The 22,311-nt window shown below is 39.3% G+C and overlaps 1 protein-coding gene across 1 annotated transcript; it reads right to left on the bottom strand.

Moving 5' to 3' along the window:
• Positions 1 to 1,736: 1,736 nt before the first annotated feature.
• Positions 1,737 to 22,311, bottom strand: ccni (cyclin I). Its single transcript, XM_062434162.1, has 10 exons — positions 22,098 to 22,311; positions 19,929 to 20,088; positions 10,680 to 10,814; positions 9,045 to 9,119; positions 8,681 to 8,821; positions 7,885 to 8,013; positions 7,578 to 7,679; positions 5,932 to 6,097; positions 4,764 to 4,996; positions 1,737 to 4,184 (listed from the first exon to the last, which is right to left on the bottom strand). Exons 2-10 carry the CDS (start codon positions 20,040 to 20,042, stop codon positions 3,945 to 3,947), a joined length of 1,335 nt encoding a protein of 444 aa, XP_062290146.1. The 5' UTR covers positions 20,043 to 20,088; positions 22,098 to 22,311; the 3' UTR covers positions 1,737 to 3,944.

The raw sequence follows: 22,311 nt of genomic DNA, 5'->3' as shown, positions 1-22,311 counted from the left end.
GTCACTCACTGAAAAATCCTTGAAAATCTGACTGTGATATCGCTGTCTCTTTAAACATCCCCTCCAGACATGTTTAAACAGAAAGAAATACTCTACTTTGAATAATAATTGGTTTGATATTATTTTGCTGCAAAAGCTCTTAAAGTGACATCTACTACTCCTCCCTCATAGAAAAATCCACAATCTCTGGATCTATTTTTCATTTTGAAAAGTTTGAACTGCTGGACACAAGATGCCCCATACTTTACTGTAAAGTCCATTTTCAGTGTGTGTTTGTGTGTGTGTGTGTGTGTGTGTGTGTGTGTGTGTGTGTGTGTGTGTGTGTGTGCTGGAGGCTTTAAGTTTCAACACATATCACTTGAGTTCTGTGCTGAAACTCGGATCCTAAACTAGCTATGATGTCTCAAATCATGCTTGTAGGCTCAATTCTGTCAAATGAGATTAAAGATGAGCACAGAGACTTTCAGCAGGTGTGAAATGTGACGAAGATGATGAAGGAAGAAAAAAAACACATTTTTGAGTAAAGGGGTACTTTAAAGTGACCAAATAGTAGCATAGTATTCAGACAGGACCACATTTTTGATAGCTTGGATGCATTTCAGGTGACTTTGTATTCGTGAAGCAGGATGCTGTCCACCTGTACCAGTAAGATACCTGCAATGTGTCCAAGTAGCAACTTCACTCATTATTCATATGTTTTCTGTCTTGCTGATTAAATGCAATATCTCAGAATATTTACTGAGTTGGCATTATTTTAGAAACATAATCCCTATAGTGGACACACACATTTTATGTTGTACTGTACGTTATTGTATATAATGGCCAGATCTATCATATGGGCAATCTGGGCAAGTGCCCAGGGGCCCCTTGAATAGAAAGGGGACTTGCATTTTTTTGTTTTTGTGGTCAGGCTCTACAGAAATATGACACAAGACTTGATCCGTTCTCTTGATGTTGTTAATTATGGTCACTGTCAGAAATCTAGTATGTCCAAAATTAAATATGGAGTTACAAGGTTTCTACCCGACAGTAGTGTTATCCAATCAGAATTAAACATGTTGTTTGGAGGACATGAGATCAAGTGCCCAGGGCCCCTGGAGTTACTAATCCAGCCCTGGGTTTCAGGCCGATCATTAGGAAGAGGTGTCAGCTATATACTGATATGATATATTAAGTTAACTGTCTGTCACTGACAGTATATTTGAGGCATTGTATATGTGTACTTTCAAACTTTTAAATGCTGCTGCTTGAGACTAATGATTGTGCAGTGGTCTCATGGCCTTTTATTATGAGGTGTGTGCAATGTTATGTTTTTACCATGGGGTGAGTGAAATATTTTCTGTTATTTATTGTTGTGATTGAAACAGCTGATGCTTTAGCTTTTGTTCATATGTTGTCTGCTTTAACTGTGGAGGCATTCATACATGCAGCATTGAGTCCAAGACAAATTTCCCTATGGAACAATAAAGTATATCGTATTGTATGGTATCATATCGTGTACGCGTGTATTTTTTATTGTGTGAAATCTATGCAGATAGCTTTTGATTTATTTTTCCATTTTGAGATATCTATCTCTATAATAAACCACTTACCTGACTAACATCTGTTTTGTTCCATCTACTTTGAATGTTGTGACCTTTCACCACTGACCTCCCCTCTGCATGTCATCAATGTTTACCCAGGACTTAAACATGAATGCTTTTTCAAACTGTGAAATAAAGACAAAGAGCAGGTGGTCAGTTTTCATTCTCTTTATTTACTGGTGCCGCGGTGCGTTCAAGAACCTGAAGAAGCCACCCAGCAGCTCCCACAGCAGGAACAACAGAGCTTTTTGTAAGAATTAAAGATTAAACAGACCTTCCAGAGATAAAAAACAGAGCGTGTTGTGAAGATTGTCACTAGTCTCATTTTTTTTTCCAACTCCAAAAAGCACATTTTCTGTCTCTTAGCTTACTATTATAATGCTTTTTTAAATTCCTTCTTCCTTTTATTTCCTTCTGGCTGCTTCAACACAGAAACCACATGCAATCTGATTTCTTTTTTTAAACCAGGGTTGTCATAGCAACAAGTCTTTATTCAGTTAGCTGGGTCATAACTAAGACATCTTAATAAAGGTTATCAAGAAATCATGGAGTCTTGGTGTGTCTGGGGTCAAATAATCAAGTCAACTGGATTAGAATCAGCAGGATACGTTTGTGTAAGCTTGGATTAGTTAAACCAGGTTTAAAGGACGGGACCCTGATTAGACAACAAGTATTATGAGCCCTTCAGAGCTTTAGGCAGCGTTCGTTTGAAACTCAGGAGTGGGGGATGGGTGGAGTTACCCACCCGTCCTCTACAAGAGCTGCTGTGGTTGCTTATTTGGCCTTTATCTCTCTCTTTTTAACCCTGAAAGAATCATTTCAAGTTTAACTCAATGAGATGAACTGCAGAAGCACTGATGCATTTAAAGGACCATAGTGGTGTGTTTTCAAGTTTTAACTACAGAGAGTTTACACTTTATGTTTCTGTTGACCACTTTTTAAAATCAGACTGTACATGTTTTTAATTTGTTTTTCCTTCAATTTTAGGTTTCCATTGATTTCCATTTAGCTTTATACAGTATGAAAAAATCAATTAGCACACACTTGAAACTTAAGCTGTGTAATTATCACAGTGAACACTTGAGTCAGTTACTTATTACTACTGTTACACTTGATGATTTCACAGCTACATTCATACTGTTTAGAAATGAATGGAAGTCAATGGCAGGAAAAATCTATTAAAACCACAATAAAAATGGTTAGAATTGAAACCACAGCTGCTCTCAGGCTCCAAAAACAAACAAAAATGATCAATTAGCAGCCGGGACTCCTTCAACGAGGAAAACCAGATTTTTAAGCGGCAACTTCAAAAACACTTTTTTTTGTTTTTTTTGTTTTTTTAAGTTTGTGGGTGAATAGAGCAACCTGAGAAACTTCCATTCAGTTAAGCTGTCACAACAAGCTGGGAGAGCGAAGAGAGAAACAGAGGGATTTATTAAGAGGAGGGATGTTTATATTAGCATCTTATTAACAATCAAATTGCACTTCACTAAAAAGAAAAAAAAAGAAAGAATAACTAACTCTTTTTTTTTCTCTATCTGGCCAAGTAACAGTTAGAAACATTCATACGTGTTTAATTTAGACTCTTTAGTTATAGAGATGAAAACATGCAGGGGACAGAATAAAAAGAAAACCATAAATATATGAAATTAAAGGAAAGAATTTAAAGAAGTGGAAAAACAAATATAAGTTGACGAACTAGGACATGTCCAAGTATATTCCTATAAACAGGACGAGAGAGCGAGACACTGGGGGGGAAGCAAAGAGTCAATTCTAAGTTGTTTTTTTTTTGTAGGAAACGTTTTATATTTATAGCTTTTTATTTTTTTTAAACCTTTTTTTTGTATTTGTGTTTGACAAATAGAATTAATAAAAGATAGTAGCTGCGTTTTTTCTTTTTTTTCTGTATTTAAATTTTTTTGGGCTCTGTTTTTGTTCCGGCTGCGGGGGATGATGGGAGCTTGACCTCGGGGAACAGTTCGGGTGGCACTGGAGGGGGGGTGGGTGGGGGATTTGTTGGGTTTTTTTCGCGTCGAAAACCAAAACCGTCTTAAGCAGCTGACATCTGTTGTGTGTGTATGATTTGTATTAGAATGTCGATATTTTCAAGAGCGGTGACGTAAAAAGACCGTTTTCTCTCTGGTAACAGTAATGAGCAACGTTTCCATTAGGAGCTGCCTCAATATTGCTTTTATATGCTAACAGAAACATTGAATAAAAGCTTTATCTGATAATGTTGAAGTCTTTTGCAAAGAAAACAGCCTGAACGTCACTATTTGATAAAAACCCTGTTGATCAGCTTAAAGTGAAAGTGAAACATGATGTCGGTGTTAAGGTGGTTTTGGTCGACAGGTTTGGTCTCTAGGAGGCACTGACTGGCTGCAGAGGCGGGCAGGGGGAGGAGCTGCCTTCCTGTCTGGGCAACAGGACACTGCAGACACCCAGGCCTCCTCCTCCTCCGCTTCCTCCTCCACCTCCTGTTGTCATCGCCCCCGTCGCTGGTGTTGACCCCTCCTGGATGGCAGAGGTGGTGGTGTTGACGTCTTCGTTGTAGAGGCGCTTGATGCCGTCGTAGAAGTCGTCCACCTCCATCTCTTCCACCTTCAAACGCACAAGACAGACTTTTATAGTGACTCAGGAATAGAGTTGTGATTAATGATTTTTTGAAAGGTGCAGTGTGTAGGATTTACTGGAATCTAGTGGTGAATGGGTAGTGAAAACCTAAATACCCCTTCCTCACCCTTCCTTTCCCTTCCAAGGATGAAGGAGAATGTACGGTTGCTACAAAACTCACAAAAAACAAGAAAGGCCAGTATTTGGTTTGTCCTTTCTGGGCTACTGTAGAAACATGGTGGTCCCCATAGAAGAGGACCCACTCCCTAAGTAGATTTGAAGGGCTCACTCTAGTTTAATACACTAATTAAAATTTTAAAACAATTCTGCCAAGTCCGTTCCTCTAGATGTCACAAAATTCTACACCTTTAAAATTTTACGCACTGCACCTTTAAAATGTATACATACTACAGCTTTAAAATTCTAACTACTGCACCTTTAAAGTTCTACACACTGCACTTTTAACATTTTACATACAGCACTTTTAAAATCCTACATACTGCCCCTTTAAAGTTCTACATAATGCACATTATTAATACACCACAATGCAGAGAGAGATGGTGTTACCTTGCGCTTGGCCGAAGCCTTGCAGCGCAGCGTGACCCTCTGCAGCTGGTTAAGATGGCGGAGGTGTTTGGGTGGAGACAGTAGAGCTGGGATACTGCTGTTCGTGGAGGACGAGGAGAAGGCGGAGCTCCAGGGCTGCTGGCTCCCCTGCTGCCCACCAGCAGGTGTCGGTGGCTGGGCAACGGGGGCGGTGACATGGGTGTGGTCCCTGGAAGACTCGATGGTGGTGGTCCCTGGAAAGAAAAAGAGTAACGGAAATACTTTAATGCCTTAAGTGAAGTTTATTTGCTGGTATTCAAATAGCTACTATTAGCATATAAAGGACGGGTGAACACATTAAAGTTGGTGGAATTACTTTCTTACGATAGTTCACATTGTAAATTCAGTATGATGTACATTTTCCCTTCAGTACAACAAGAGTTACCTGAAAGTCATACTTAAAGACCGTGTAAAGTGAATTCAGACATTTTCTCTTCTAAACACATTAAATAGGTCATAAATTCTAAAAAAGGTGTAAAAAGCGTTTCAACCATTTAGATTTGAATTGTGGAGCTAGGCTTCACAAACTGTGTTTCAAGATTTCTGTGTCTGGATTTAATGGACGGCGGTGATTGGCATAAATCCGCCCCTGCTGCTGTGGGTATAAATACATTCAGCGCACACTACTACTACTACTACAGTCTACAGTTAGCCAGTTAGCTGAGTTAGCCACCAAGCTAGCTGCCAAGTCAGCTGCCAAGCTAGCCGCTGAGCTAGCAGCAGAAAGCTCTCAGACCTAGCGTCCATGTTTCTGGTAGAGGTGGTCATTTTGATTGACAGGTGACACTTGGTAGGGGGCGGGGTTTCAGCGGACTCGGCGGCCACTCCCACAGCGTTTGGGAGCAGAGAAAAAGGTTGATTTTTACACAACTTTTAAGCCTAATTTCATATATTTGACGATTTTTTTAATCATTCAAATTTGGCAGGGTGGTTAACAACACACTCTTCTGTGGTATGTCAAACTCAGAACACATATTTATTCTTACTTTACACGGACTTTAAATAAATATTATCTTACTGGATAATTACTTAAGGTTATGTTAACCGTTGTTGTGCTAATGTCATGATGATAGACGTTGGCTTTGTGTACAATGTGGTGAAATATACTGGGAGGATAAATGAAACGTACCCAGTGTGCAGCAGGGGGGTGAGGGGTCCTGGTCCGGAGGCTGTGGGGTGGTTTGGCTCTGCAGGGGTTGGTAGATGTAGACAGTGTTTGGAGGCAGGGAAGCTCTCGGTGTGGACAGACTACGAGCCACAAGCTCTCGACTCCGAATCAACTCAGAGCTGTCGATCTGAGAGAGAGAGAGAGAGAGGAAGAGGAGGACAGAGGGATGAAGGATAATAACAATAACAATTCAGTATAATGATGATGATGATGATGATAATAATAATAATAATAATAATAATGATGATAATCTTATTTTAACAAAAGGAACAAAATATTTAAAGCATTAAACAAAAAAAAAAATTACATTTAACCTGCCAAAGTCTCTTATAGAGCAAATTAAACTGTAGCAATTAAATTACATGACGAATATCCATTAAACTGAGTTAATTAGTCAGTCTTTCTTATATAATTGACCCATAACTCAGCCTATAATTCAACTACCGAGAGCCTGAAAGTGATCAGTGATCAATTAGAGGCAATTAAAGTCCATCCATCTTCTTATCAATTTTTTTCGTCTGTTTCTTTTGTCTTTATAATCTATTTTTTAACCTAACTTTTAATCTAGCTTTTATTAAACTCTCTTTTATTGCATTTCATCTTGTTTTGTCTTTTTAATCTATTTTAGCTAAATTTTACTCTTAACTTTGAATAAAAAATGTTCTTTATTATAGATTTTTATTATAGATCTTAAAATCTTTTTTATTACTTTTTTTTGTCATTCTTATCTTCTCTTGTGTGCATTAGTCTTAAATTTTGTTCCTTTTCTTTATGTTGGTCTCGATCTACACTTGTTCTGTCTCATTATCAGCTTGTCAGTCAACTGTGAAACACTTTGAACTCCAATAACCTGTATGAAAAGTGCTGTATAAATAAAGTTTGATTTCATTTTAAGTGTTTCTAGAAAAGCATAAAAACAAGAAGAGTAAAATATGAGGAAACAAAACAAGAAACATTGAAAAGGAAACAGTTTAAACCTTTTCCATTGACTTATTTATTTATTTGTTAAGATGTCCTACCACATAGAAATAATCCATAATTCTGTGTGTTCAATATGTTGGACTGTATAAATATGTCAGAGTGGTTAAACAGCAGTTTTCTCTGTTGAGTGCAACAGCGCCCTCTGGAGGCTCCACACTCACTGCTTTGCTCAATAACAGAGCCTGAGGCAATCTGAACAAACGTGTGGGTTGCATATTAAAACAAATTAAACAGCTGTGCTGGCAAACAGAGAGGGGGAGGGGTTAAACCAGGAAGCAGCAGAAAGTCATACAAATTCTCTCAAACCAGCTCCTCTGCCTCTGATTTTCTCTAACTTCAGTTTATCCCGTATCTCTCCTCTGCTGCACTGAAGCTGCATGTTCACTGTTGATGTATTTTTTATTGTTGACGTCAGTGTTTTATTTTCAGAGTGTCAACGTCTCTATGACAGATGTTGATCCATTTTGAGGAACTGGATCGCTCTGTTCCTCCACAGAAGCTCGATATCAGCTTTGTGCTGCTTCCCCATCTACACTCCTGTTTGTTTGTTTGTCACATGATCCTCACACTGAGCATTTAGAGCTTCTGATTGGCCACGAGTTGAACCTAATTATGAAAAACCATACCTGTGCCTTTTTTAGCAGGTCTATGGTGAGAGCCAGCCAGTCAGGACAGCAGGTCTCCAGCTCTAGGGTGATGAGGGCCAAGGCCAGCATGGATCCTCTGAGCTACAGAGACACACAAGGGACAAACCTGTTCAGTCGCCAGGCAACAAGTTGTTTAATCAAAACAAACTTGAGACAGAGGCACAAAAGCGTGATTTTTAGAGGATGATTCAGCCTTTTATTCTCACACGAGACACTGATGACGTCATTTTTTGTGTGCCAGGGACACTTTGGCCTCCAGGTATCTCTTTTATTCATCGCTGCGTACCTTTATGAGCGTGTGGTCGGCCAGACAGTGGTAGAGTCGCTGTGTGAGCAGGGCGAGATGCTGAGAACGGTTCAGTCCCAACATGGAGTCCAAAAACCCAGAACGACACGACAACACCATTGCATGGAACTGTGGGAGAAGAAGATGAGGAAGTAGAGAAAAGTACACCATATTAAAAGACATAATTACATAATTACAAGATTTGTTTTATTGTTCAGTAAAGTGAAAGTAACTTAAGCATGTGTAGAATGTCACATTAGGGTCAAGTTAAAAATCTCCAGAGAACAATTCTTCACTAAATTCGACTGCTTCAGTATTGAAAGCAGCTGATCAAAGTTGACAAAGTTGAAACATTTTACTATCTGTAACAGAAGAGCGTCTGTTCAGCACTTCTAACAAGTAGCAAAAGAATAAAAAAATTTAAAAAACAAGCATTTTTATGAGCCTAAGAGTTATAGCTGTTTTTTTACATGATATCCATAATATCATCAACCATGAACCACGCTTCAAACCACATGCTGCTGTGGGTTAAAATGCTGAGTGGTGGTGGTCATAATAAAGAAAACAGACGGAGAAAAAGGCCTTGACATGACAGCCGCAGGAGATGAAGCAAGAGAAGAGCATTATTCAGCAGAATTGTCTGTTCAAACCACGCAGTAACTTCTTTTGGCCAGCAGGTGTCACCAGCTGTGATTATAAACACCCTTAACTGTAGCTCAGATCATGTCCGATGCAGTGAGGGTGTGTTAGTGAATGTGTGCGTGTGTGTGTGTGTGTGTGAGAGAGAGAGTCGTACGATGTGCAGGAAGTCCAGCGGCGTGGCGGTGTGCAGATCCCAGTCCAGTTTGTCCAGGATGATCCGCTCCATCCTCAGGATCTCTGATGGAGAACAGCCACAGCTGCTGGAGGCAACCAGCTCCCTCAGAGAGGGCACACACTGGGAGACAAACACACAAACACACATTTGTACTTCTACCTTAGTGAGGATACTTATTGACACAATGCATCCCCTAACCCCCAAACCTCTACCGAGCCTAAACCCTTTACGCAGTAAACTCTACTTATATTTTAACATATATACTTTTCATATTATTACTTTTTATTTCATCTTAGTGTCATGTGTGTTTCTATGTTGTGTGCACTGTGTAGTTTGTGTTCACCTCGTCCTCCTCACAGGTCTTGGCAGCCAGGAAGAAGCAGGCGATGGAGATGCAGCGCAGGTACTTTGGACGGGCCTGAAGACAAACAACACAATCAATCAATAAAATGTTTATACCAGATTGCTGAAGTCCAGCTGACATCTGCCGAAAGATGTACCATTTGATTGTATATATGATTATATTGTTATGTTTACAATTTCCATTACGGTTTACAGTGAACAGTAAGGCACATTTTTTGCTTGTGTCTTGAAGCTTTGAGACTGACACTGACTGCTGAGGCAGCTGATTCACAGGACATAGTCTAATCCAAGAAAAATACATTTACACTACGCCAGACTGAACAAAAGCTCGAATTCCTTTCAACAAACATCACACAGTTTTATGTGTATGTATGAGGTAGTGAAGATACAATATAAGAAAGGACTGTTAATGTGGCTTTCATGGTTTTAGAAGTTGTATTGTCAGTGGACATTATGTGTACTCATGTACCATTGTAACTTTAGTTCATATATTAGTTAAATAGAATGTGATGGTTTATGTGACAAAAGATGATCCATGTCATCATAACTCTTCAGCACATTTGGCTGCTGCCTCGTGTCTTCAGCTGGCTCCTAAACAAACATGCCTGAAAAATGAAGTAATTAAAGCCACACGAGTCATTCTAATTCTTTTTTACACTTTAGTTTGTTTGTAACAAAACAGCATCAATCAATATCGGCATCAGCAGCACTGCGCTGGTTATTAATGCCTACATCGCAATTTCTTTCAGACTGCTCCAAACATGAATCAGCGTTTCTGTGCAGGCCTAAAGGGAGAAAGCCTAAGTCAGCAGTCTGCCTTCTACTTCAACAGTAACTGTATTGATTGATAAGTTAGTAGCTTATTTTCACACAAAGGAGGTAAAGGTATGAAGCTTAAATGTTCACTCCTACAAACACACACAGTCACAGTGTTTCTCTGTGAAAACAACCTATCAGATGCACACTGAGTTCAGCTCCTGATAATCCTCGAACATTTCACTCTGCAGCTAATAACACTCGGGGGACATCGTGGCCTGGTCAGGACACACAGAACTGACACTTCCTGTCTCTCTGTGAGCGCAGTGTGTCGGCTTTGAGGGTGCTGTGTGAAAAGCCTCTTCATCATCCAGTCGGCTAATATTACAGAGAGCCGTTCAGTAGTAACACAGCCGTGGAACTCAAAGACAAAAATAATCGAGGACCTCCCACTGACCTACTGACATTAACGTGACTGTCTGGTCTGAGGGCGGTTTCCCTTTTGTTTCTCATCAGTTAAATATCAGCCCTGCAAGATTCAAATTTGCAATTTTAGCAGCGCCCTTGTGGCTTAGAGGCTAAGACGCTGACCATGAACTGCAATTTACCTGGTTCAAAACTCTTTCTTCTTCGTTTCCTGTCATCTCTTTATTAAATGCCTGAAATAAGGCCTGTCTGAGCATATTTAAGCAGATTACTTTTGTGCATAACAAATAAACACTCGGTTTTTAGTAAAACAGTGTCTCCAATAACCTAACCCTAACCCTAACCATGTTTCATTAATAACCAATAAAAGCAGCGTCACTTGTAAGTTCAACAGTCACTCACAGTCATAGCACTATTGGTACTTTTTACTTACTTTGATGGGAGCCAGGAAACGGTCCAGAATGCTAACCGCTAACACCAGAGTCTCTGGGTACATCTTCAGTTTGCTGTGGAGCTCCGTCAACCAGCGCACGGCCTCATCCCGCTGTGCAGGGGAGATGTCTGTATCCTGCAACAAGCAACAACTGTATCAACAACCTCGTCCTGCTGGACCGGGAGGACGTATGTACAGACCACTGAGACGTTTGTTCTCTTCAGGATGATCAATCATACTTATTTATCCTTCAAGGCATCAGTGTTTGCTGACAACACTCCGGTTTACATTATAACTAAACTAGAGCAGATTTACCCCATACTACATCATTTATTCATTATTATGCTACTTTCAACAGTAAGCGTTGATAATGATGTTATGATTATATATATTAGATGTAGTTGATCCTTCAATTCCTTGTTGCTTTTGATAAAGACATTTTATGATTTCAACATGAAGACTTTATGGCTTGCGATCATGAAATTCTACAGTAACAGTTTCAACAGTTGAAGTGAGATTATGGAATAATATTGTATGTTGAGTTCACAGAGACTGAAGACTCTTTCATGATTAAGAAAATAATGTTTTGGAATCTCAAGGAATCAAGTTTGTCCAGACATATAAATCCGATTTTATGACTTTGAGAGAACAAAAATCATTTTTAACTATTTCTTCTCTAGACTAGGTCTAAGAAAGCAAGCCTGTAAAAAAATAAGTAAAAACAATCTAACTACAAAATCCCCAAACAACTACCTACTGTCATGTGTATCTTTACATAACCATCCCACAGTGAAGGTTTTGATTTGTAGACAGAGATCAGATGGAAACCCCCAAACCAACAAACCAACCCTATCACAGCAATGCTATTTCAGGGAAACACTTGGCCTGGTATCAACTCACTGCAGGGCCAAACAAGCCAGACAGGACTCACTAATCCAACTGATTCACCTAGTTTCCAATATAGTGATCAATGACGCCCTTGTGACTGACATACTTCCACAAAAAGAGACAAGCAGGATCTTTCTAAACCAGCTGGACGACCTAGGCCAAGCCTACCACAGAATCTGCTCAGAGGCATTCCAGGAATTCCATTTGTTCACCGTGTGACAGCTGAAATAATTAACCCACAATTCTTCCTCATAATGAAACAGAAACTGTACACCAAATGTTTTATGACAGGTACGGTCTTTTGGTTTGCATACTCAACATACCTGACCTAGGTTTAAAAGGTTGTAGATACCATTCAGTTTCATTATGAAAGCTTGAATACAGCTTTTCTATAAGAGATACAAACATACTATACAGTTACTATAGATAAACCTAGCCCCTGTAGCAGAGGACCATGCTGAATATTGTCCTTGAACTTGATTGTACAGTGTCATAAACATTTGATAAGATGACCAAATACAGAAAAAAAAATCTATGAGGTTACACCACACTGTATGCACTTAAACTGGATGATGTGACCAAAATATCATGAAAATCTTACATATGTCTCAACAAATCTACATAGTACAGAACAACCTGCTCACAATTCATTTTTATTCCGAATACAAACAGTTAAAATAATATAATTACATTACATTATGCTGCAGGTTTCTGTGTTTTAAATAATATGATATAAATACAAATTACATAAAACAAATGGAAAAAGTCTCTGAATGGTAAATGGGTGTTTGAGAGAGAAATGTTTGACCATAAAATACCCCCACGAGCTACATGAGGTCAGGTGCTGACTCCTCATGTTGGTAGCAGTAGATTACAACAATCTGGTATGAAAGGTCAATCATGGTTTGAATACATGTTTATTATTTTGTGAAAATAGTTTCAGATAAATGATAGATAGTCAAGCCCAAAGCTGCTCGCAACACCAAATTACCTGAAACTCTAACCCCTCTACCATCCAAATGTCGGTTTACAAACCACAGACCTCCCATATGATGGCTGGTTCCATGTCAAAATTGATGCTGAGGTAGAAAAACTGAAAATCTGCTGGTGAAGGGTAACAGCGTATGGTTGGTCATGGGGTTTCAGTTTTCTGGGGCCACACAGCAAAACCACACTGAACAACAACAATCAATCATTTTTGTATGTGTAGTCACTGAAATGCAAAAACATTTTTCTGAAATATCACAACATCCAAATAAATACTTTTATATTCCTGACTTGTCACAGAGTTGAAATCATTAGTTTAGTGAGGAGAATGTGTAACACTGGACAGGCAGCAGGGTTCAAAGGTCAGAATGCAACTGACCCTGGTAGCCAAATAATCTGCAACTCGACACTGTTCAGCCTCACTGCTCTAAAGTCCAAACTAAAAACAACTGGCCCACTTTGAATTCACTCACACTGCTGAATGAAACAGACATCCAAAGTGGTATCCACCCATTTTCCACCACTTTCCATGTCACAGTGGCAATAAGCCAACCAAGGTAGTCTGGCTGTAGTAGTAACTCTCGTTGGGGGATCCTGAAGCCTACTTTACATTTTCCTTTTTTAAAAGTGAGCACCACCATTCTACAGTCACTGTCCATGACCTCTGCATGACATTGAGGAAGTATGTCAATCAAGTCTGCTTAACAACAAACACTGAACATTTCAAATATAATCCCTTCCTGGTTCCTTGTACCTTCCATTGCAGAGCTTTATTGTATTGTGAATCTGCCTACTCTACAGAGGGTGTGTTAGTCAACTTAATAAAGATCTTCAAAGTGTTCCTTCTAGAGGCCAACAGAGCTCACATTTCAGGTCTGCCGTTTCCCAGCTGAGAACAGCTAGAGTTGTTGGACCATTTGACAGACTGAGGTCTAGCTATTGGACCACAATGCTTTTTTTAGTACCACCTGAAATACATCGGTAGTGCCAAGTATAAAAAACGGTCATGTCTGGCCAGAGTGCTTATCTTCTTTACTTTTTCTTTTAAAATTGCTGGTTCCTGATTACAATCAGAATTTTGCCAATTTTACACAGCATATAATATTTGAGAATGAAAAAGAAAACATGCTGTAGAAAAACAGGTGTATTTCTTAAAGCAGGGTATTAAAATATTGTTTTGGCATCTAAACTGAAACTCAGCAATTGGCACTGGCATCGAAATATTTCAAACAATATCCAGCTCTAGTCACATTCACTTTAAGGCCAAAGGCTAGTTCTTCTTCATGGTCTCCCTGAACTCCTCTCACAACTGAGTTTTAGGTTCAGCAACAACAGAAGCTGCAGATATGTTCCACATATCTGAATTGATTCAGTGGGGCTTAAGAATCCCCCTAGGACTCCTTCAGTTTGTGGGCTTCCTTCACTGCTGGTGTCTTTCAACCATGTAATCCAACCAGGTCATGGTCATAGCTCTTTCTCAGATCTGATTATACAAAGTGGTGTTAGTGGTTTGTCATGGACAGTCTGTAACTACTACAGAAATCCATTTACAAAGCACCACTCGAATTCAGATGGGGCAGACCGTTCTTCCAAGTCAACCCCTTCTAGGTTTCTCTTGGCTGAAGTTGCTCAGCAAAAACTACACAACACCCTCCACATGACAATACCCAAAGATTTCAAAAAGGTAATCATTTACTCATAGGACAAAAAGTTGTTTGCTGTTGTCTAGTCTATCAGAATAACTCTGAATTAAAGAATTACAATCTGGCAGACCTTCTTTGCTGAACTCGAACCAAGACCTCTCAACATGTAACCAGCCGCCATCTGCAGTCAGTTTCTTCTCTAAATTGATTATTTCTTGGGCTAAAGATGGTTTAAGTTTCAGATGTATGGATATAATTAATCAATGATATATTGGATGCCAACACAGCTTTCCAACTCTAAAGCTGACCAGCTGTCTTTATGTCATGTCTGTATGATGGAGAATGCAGTGACACTGAGCAAATTAACACTTTTAAACTCTCTTTTCAACTATGAAAAACTTCACACCCCCAACACTGCTGTTGTTTATATGGCTCGGAGCAGACTGACTGCCTCCTTGACTTCTTACCTCAGTTTACACGCCTGCTAACTCAACCAAAGGCACTGATAAGTGTCATAAAAGCCTCAGTTCTGTTATTCACAGCCTTTGTAAGGGCCCCTTCATTATCAGCAAAAAGCCACAAAGGTGGCTGGCCCAAGGCTGAGATAAAGAGATGTTGTTCATTGTTTTGGTTAATGATGTTCAGTAAACTTTCCCCTTTACATGTTCAGACCCAGTGAAAACATCAGCACTGGAAAATAACAAAAAGTAGTGCTTGGATAGAGAAAAACAGTGGTTTGCCTGTTGAGCCAACCTGGCTGCACACTGGGATCCAACATATATCCAAAAACAACAGATCTGTTCCTTTCAACTATCCACTCAACGCTGTTCTCTTTCTGTTTGCAGTCTGTTATTGTGTACATGCTTACCTTTAAAAAGCTGATTAGAAACCTGCTAACACATATACATGACATTGATTGGTGTTCTCCAGGAAGTACAATCTACCTGTGGAAACCAGGTGTCTCTAATCCCATACTCCAATAACAGAAAGAAGCTTTCTCCTTCACATGACGGTTAAGAGATCAGTAACCTGGTTACTCGAGTGCATGTAAACACACTCAAGGTTAATACAAGTCAATGATTTCTGTCAAACCTCTTGCTTCTCAAAGTACCATAATGAATAAACATGTTAGTATTGATCATTATAATAACATTATATTACTGATTTCGGTCTATTTGTATCTTTTTATATATATTATGTGTTTAGTACTTTTCAGTAGGTTGTGGGAGTGCATAGCTGATCTTATTTTTTATTTTATTTATTATTCTTATTTTTTTATTTAAATCTAAAAGACACATTTTTTTTAAGAAGTTTAAGAAATAAATCTATGATGCTTCCAAAGTCGGTGAGTAATTGTGTGAAATAATCACGATCTCAACATTAACCAAATACAGTTGTGTTTATGATTTTTACCATAATTAAGCAGCCCTGGTCGATTGTGCTGCATTAGCCAGATTACACTGGCCGAAACATGAATGTGCAGCAGTGACTCAGCAGCAGTCGATCTGGATTAACACTCACAGAGATTATCGCTGTCTTAAATCCATTTAATATAAATAGCTGCATCTTTAAAATCAGCTGTGAATATGAAAACAAAGTGCAGGTAGCTGCATCAGTGTCAGGCTCAGAAATAGAACAGAAGAAGGGAAGAAAAACAAGAGATCTGAGAAGTTTAAAAAACAGAGTGCAGAAAGTACTAGGTAAAGGTTTATTAAAGCACAAACCCATCATTAACATTTAAAACAACATCTCTTTGTTTGTCTCCAGTGTTGTGATGAGAAAACCTTTCACAGTTGAAGCACGCAGAAAAATGATGCTTGATAAACTGTCCAGGGATAACATCTATAACAACCCTGCAAGTTTCTCATGTACAGATTAGTGACCCAGTGTCGATCCTATTAGCTCGATTAGCATGATTAGCTTGATGAGAGGGGGCTCCGATCTCTACTTCATGGGGAGTTAAGGAAGCGACTGCGACGAGCCTCATGCAGGAAAGCATCCAGACAAAAATACTCGGGCATTAACGCAGGGTGGATGCACCATGAATACAAAAACCTCAATTTCCTGATTGTCTTGCAGGAAGTTTATTTAAGCACTTCTTGAGAATGCACTGAGGAGGTTTTCAATCTGTGTTAATATCACCAACAAAAAACTGAATGATACTGTGAAAGATGGACTAATGGACAATTATAGGAATGGTAAGCTAATGTTTATAATAACTACAAGGTACTAAAGGTGGTGGCTGTGATTCTAATGCTACAATACAGCGTTTCACAGAAGACATTTGGACACAGTATTTGTTCTAACCCTAACACCTGTGATTTTCCTCCTATGTCAAGTCAAAATCCCTGCTGTGAAAAGGGTCTCTTACCTCAGCCACTAAACCATTTAGATCTTCACCGAGATGTCCACTAAAGCAATATTATTGTATTTATTTCATTGAATGAAAGTCCTGTATGCTGGTGCTACAGGTAAACACGGGCAGGGTCACTTTTGGACAATAAACATTTGGTGTACCTGCAATACTGCACGAAACCATGGACCACAAAACTACCATTGACGTGTATTCGGACACCAGTATTACTGAGCAGACATTACACTGTTCTTGCTTGTGTATTTACCAGAGAAGGGAACGATGGGTGAGGTTGAAACCAGAGAGAATGCCGTCTTAAAAACTAAATGACATTTTACTGAAATTGAATTTAACAAAAAAGACCTGACCTGAAACTAAAGTGAAAGCTGAAAGTTAACAGAGGACAACGCTAATCTGAATTAGCGGTGATAAAATAACTCATGTGATAAAGATGTACCGAGTGATTCGAAGTGTAATTGAAGGTTTACTGTCATTTCACAGGTATCCGATATTACGGGTGTACGTGCTCTGAGGCGTGTGAGATCAGCTGAGCCTGGTGACGGACGTAATAATACAAAAATGGCTTGTGTCAGTGGAGTCTCAGTGACTCACTGTGTGTCTGATACACTGCTGCTTTATCATGACAAGTTATCTAGTGTAGCGTCTCAGAGCTGGGAATGGATTACTGACCGTGAACCGTATCTTAAAGGTTTTATATGAAGGATTCAGATAGTTCTTTTTGTTAGTGACACAGGTGGCTGTTTGCCAGCTCAAAGAGGAAGCAGCAGTGCAAGACTATTACAAATGATGTGTTCTTCCTCACTTACAATTGCCGAAGCATCACAGATCACACCCATCCCAGCTTGCAAAAATGTGTGTTAATGGACAACCCGAATGTGATCGGACCACAAACCACCAACTTTTCTTTAACCAGTTGTTTACGAAACACCGGTAGACTCAATGAGCTGTGGCCTGGGAGCAACACGCTGTGGTTTTGTTGCGATATGTGTGCTTATTACAACATTTGGACAACCAACACAAAAAAATGAAAAGGTGTTGGTCATGTTGTGTTATCATTCTAGAGCTTGTTTTCTGCTCCTTTGTTGCATGGGTGTGAAATGTTTTACGCTGGACAGAGACAGCTAGCCGTCTCATTAGCTGGAGAGCTAATATCTGCAGCGTGTTTCTACTTGGATACCACACTTATTTGTTGTGGTAGATGCCGGTTGTGTTTTTGACGTTAGCCGGAGAGCGGCAAGGCACTCGGAAGCACACAAAAATGTCACATCGGAGGATTTTCGTGGAAAATCTGGCCCGACAAATCATAGAACTCAGTCTACAAGCTGTTATATACAACCAAGAAAGTCGGAGAAGGTCGAATTTTTTAAAGTTCTGTTACAACCTGTTCACTCATTGCCAATAAAACACGTTAATATATGTAAATTGGTTCATAATTCTCTCACCTTGGACAGGTGATTTAATGCATCTTAAAATCTTGTTTTATTGTTAAAAAATGAAAAGAATCAGCCAAATTGGTGAAGAAAAACCAATCAATGTGTCACATATTTAAAAAAAAATATTAATTCCTTACTCTTGAGTTTCACCAAAGGAATATATTGTTGAAATTATTAGTTTTTAACCCTACAAGTTCTATTATTTATGACGGTTTGTAAAACATCTGCATTCTTGGTGTTCAAAGTTAATGTCAGAAAGATTCGTTTTTTTAGATATTTTGACTTTAAGAAACACTGAGTATAAGTTACTTAGAATAAATGTTAATGTTCCATAGTTTGTCAGTTTCACTAAAAAACCTTAGAGATTTAGCAAATGACTGTTCTGTAATGAATCCTCACACTTGACACCTTCTGAATTGTAATACATGCATTTTGTAACACAGTTTTCTACAACTTACCTTTATTGAATTTAGGCCCTAAACAAGATGTGAGAGAGACGGTTGAAGTTCTGAAAGCATTCTCGTCTCCTTTTAGCGCTTTCACTTCCACTAATATTTCATATTTCTAATTCCAGTCAGATTTAAACTTGCTTTTTGTGTTTCGACCTGAGCCAGAACTTCAACTGTCACCAACTCCTTCCAGTACTTGCACTTCAACTGAAATGTCGTCCTGCACTCACACACCACTTACATTTCAACTGTCCATTCAGCACTTAGAACTGTGGATATTGTCCAAAAAGCTGATGCAGTTCTGTCTATCGTGCGCTGAATGTCTTCTGTGCTTTGTCATTCACAGACACCGAAACGATCAGTTAGGCTATGAGCTTCAACTCATTTTATTCAGAGCTATATCTAAAACTTTAGCTACCATCAGCCCTTCCTGTGTGGCTTTTTATGATCTTGGTATTGTCGAGGATTAATTTAATTTTCTCTTGCGTTGCCTTCTGTACAGAGACTTGGGGAATTATTTGAAGTCAATGAATCTTGATTTGTTTTGGTTGTCTGAAACTTTTAAATGTGGAGATTCTTGGGTTTTATTGAGATTTAATAGTAAATGCAGAGAAGCTAAGAGAGAAAACTGTATCCACCACAAGAGCATATTTCTATCATGTAAACTGAATGTTTCCAAATGTACTCCTTTTAAATGTGTAGAATTATACATTGTGATTTGTCATGAGGTCATCCTGGTTATTGCTTAGTGTCTTGTAAGCACAAACGGGGCTGGGCACCAGAGAAGATGCACAACATTCCAATAAGAAAATCAATTTTAAGTGCCATTTCATCTTCTTTCAGTTGTGCTGTTTCAGCTGCCACTTAAACCTTTATTGCTTCAACTTGAGTACTGCATACTGCTAATTTTCCACAGTGAGCACATCTACACATTTGGCCTTTCCCATTTTTTATAGAAAAAATATCAATATGATTCTGCTACTACTGATAATGACAAATAATCAAAAGTAGCAGCTACAGTGGACTTCTCTGCCAGATTTAGCCGACTTGTTATATCATGTTCTCAAAATAATAGGACAAAGTGACCGATTGTTTTCACCTTTCACCAGTGATGTGATTACTTGATCACAACAAGGAAAACAAGCTTATTACGTTGAGACTGTGATGTAACTTTCTTGAGATTAGAAGAAAACAGAAAATTAAAAATCTAATCTACTGTTTTTCTGCTATCAGACTCTGTTGAGCTTACTAGAAGAATCTGCTTCCTGACGTCACATCGCTGTCAGGAAAAGACAAACACCTAACTGCTAAATGAAGTCAGCGCCTAAGTCAAACAGTGTGGTTGCAGCTGCTCAAAAGTGTACAATTACACTCTTAAACTGCCACTCCTGAAGGTTCTTTTGTTGAGATGTGTTTTGTCAGCGAAATCCATCTGACACGTAATGAATGGAAAACACCAGGACGTGAATCCTCACCTGTGAGGAGGGCTTCTTTGGCACGTAGACCTTCCACATCTTGGCTTCCCTAGAGGCTGCCTTTTCCAGAAGAAAAGACAGCCTCTGGCGTCCCCAGGGTTCGGTGAACTTCATTCTTTCCTTCCCTGGTTGAGCCTACCTCCCCACTGGATACAGCTACCTGTACACACAGTGACACAGCACGTCAGAACAGCACATGCAAACTCAGCTGATCAATCCAGAGCAGGTGGTCTTGATTCACACGACCAAATAGTGCCCGACATCGTGTAATGACAACATCTTGTATTAGTAGCTCAGATTTAAGATTCTCCTTCATCGTCATGTTTGGTACTTATAGTCATTTATAAAGCAGTTATTTGAAAGCTGCACTGTTTACATAATATTACTAATGACACTTGATGAAGTTCCATTAACTGAAGAAGGCTGTAAATTGTGTCAAAAGGTCTGAAAAAGGTGGTAAGTGAACCTTAAGTTTGGAATACTTAACCGCATTGTATTAAAAGCTGGTAAAGACTTGCAAAAATTACAAGATGTTGCAAAAAATAAAGTGATCTGTAGTGGACAGATGGCTACAGTGTCTTACCAGCAGCAGTTAGAACTGGGCGGCTGTGCAAAATTTAAAAAGGGATGAAATGAGTGTGACTGGGTGTGTGTCGAAGGGTTGGTGCGCTTGTGTTCAAGCCGTGCAGCTTCACAAGTAGACGAAACTGTTGCATGATGATGCAGGAAAATGTTCCTTCCACTAGCCGGGCATTGAGGAGAACAGAGCCAAGCAGCGGTGATCGATGTGATGAGATATACAGGACACCGTGTGACTAAACACATGTTCTTCATCTGTCAAACTGTTTGGGATTCTGTTTATAAGACGACTATCCCTTTAATATCACTGAGATGCATTAGGTCATTGTAGGCAACTGAAACCAAAACAGACACTTGTGTGTATGAAATAGGGACTCAGTGATATTGCATTGAAACAAACTCCCATGCATGCAAAGCTGAATGAGGACACTGTCTGAGGAAAGCTGCTTGTAAATGGCCCTTAGTCATGAATTGAAGATGATGATGCAGTCAAACACACTGTTAGCTTAGCATTAGCCATTCTATCATAGATAAGAAACTCCATATGACCCCATCTCTGTCCTTAACTTGCTTATCATAAACTATTTATGCTAAACATAAACCTACATAATAGCCGGTGTTACGGTTTAAGAAGTGACCGTGTAAACTGGTGACTCTAAGCAGAAAAGCGTCTGTGGTTGTCGTAGTGACGGTAGCGGCTGAAAAAACAAACAGAACACACAGACTATAAAAGCTATAAAAGTCACTTTAATTTAATGTTATATATAAATATATATTCGTGTGGTCCTTTCAGTTTCTGTCTTACTGTTTTTGTCAACAAGAAGTGTCCATGTTTTTAAAAGTTATTGTTTATGAGGGGGGAATATAGATTAGCAAAGCAGCTAAGTAAGCTTATTATGAGGAGTTTAATTCTCATTATACAGCTTAATTGGTTGATTGTGGGCAATTTTCCGATTGAGAATAACGGTATAAAATAATAAGCTATTGACTATAAACAAGCTATAAACGTTACGACAGGCCAAATTTAACTTGCAAAGCACATTTTAACCTACGTAAACAGTTAACGCAGATAAACACATGGACGAGAATGTATTTTAAATGGATTAAATTAAAATTAAAGGCTGCTCTCTTCGTTTTTTCAGCAGCTACCATCACTACTACGACAACCACCACTCATTCGACTCAGTCACCAGTTAACACGGTCACTCGTTAAACTGAAACACCAGCTAACTAACTCGCTTTGAATCGACGTTAGCTGAGTACTACCAATCAACACCTATAAACGTTCACCTTACACGCAAACATGTTTGGGAATCACACCTACCCCCGTATAGCAGGTGCATTGCTAAGTGTTTACATTGTAATAACGAAAACGACTATTCCCTGGAACTAGCTCATTTCGCAGCCGAGCGTCGTAAACGGCTACATTTCAGTGTGAGCATTAATTCGTACGTTATTAATCAATTCGACAAATATTGAAAACATTCATCCACAACTCTCGGTGGGGGTTGAATTACGGGAGTTGGAGTGTATCGGGACATTTAAATGGCTGCCACAGACCCAGTAAGTAGACGGAGCCCCGAGCCTTACCTCCCCTGTGAAGCGGAGAAAACCACAGATGGATTTCATCCGGTCCACTCAGTTCCGAGGTTGAATTACGGGCTGAAATCGGGGACCCGTTCTTCGGTTTAGTCGTCCATCCTGGCGTCCATTGGGCTAATTGTTGGGGAAAAGGGGTTATTGCAAAAATATAAAAAAGAAAAGGGGAATAGACAGATATGTCTACTTCCGAGGAAGGGACTGG

The sequence above is a fragment of the Scomber scombrus genome, chromosome 15 (genome assembly GCF_963691925.1).
Source record: "Scomber scombrus chromosome 15, fScoSco1.1, whole genome shotgun sequence".
In the NCBI taxonomy this organism is placed as follows: domain Eukaryota; kingdom Metazoa; phylum Chordata; class Actinopteri; order Scombriformes; family Scombridae; genus Scomber; species Scomber scombrus.
The sequence above is the reverse complement of the archived record's forward strand: the minus strand, read 5'-3'. Positions and strand labels throughout refer to the sequence as shown.

Coding starts and splice junctions, on each gene's coding strand:
- ccni (XM_062434162.1), bottom strand. CDS start 20,042: ATGAAGTTCACCGAACCCTGGGGACGCCAGAGGCTGTCTTTTCTTCTG. Junction 9,120..10,679: donor GTTTCCTGGCTCCCATCAAA/GTAAGTAAAAAG, acceptor GTTTGTCTTCAG/GCCCGTCCAAAGTACCTGCG. Junction 8,822..9,044: donor AGACCTGTGAGGAGGACGAG/GTGAACACAAAC, acceptor TTTGTCTCCCAG/TGTGTGCCCTCTCTGAGGGA.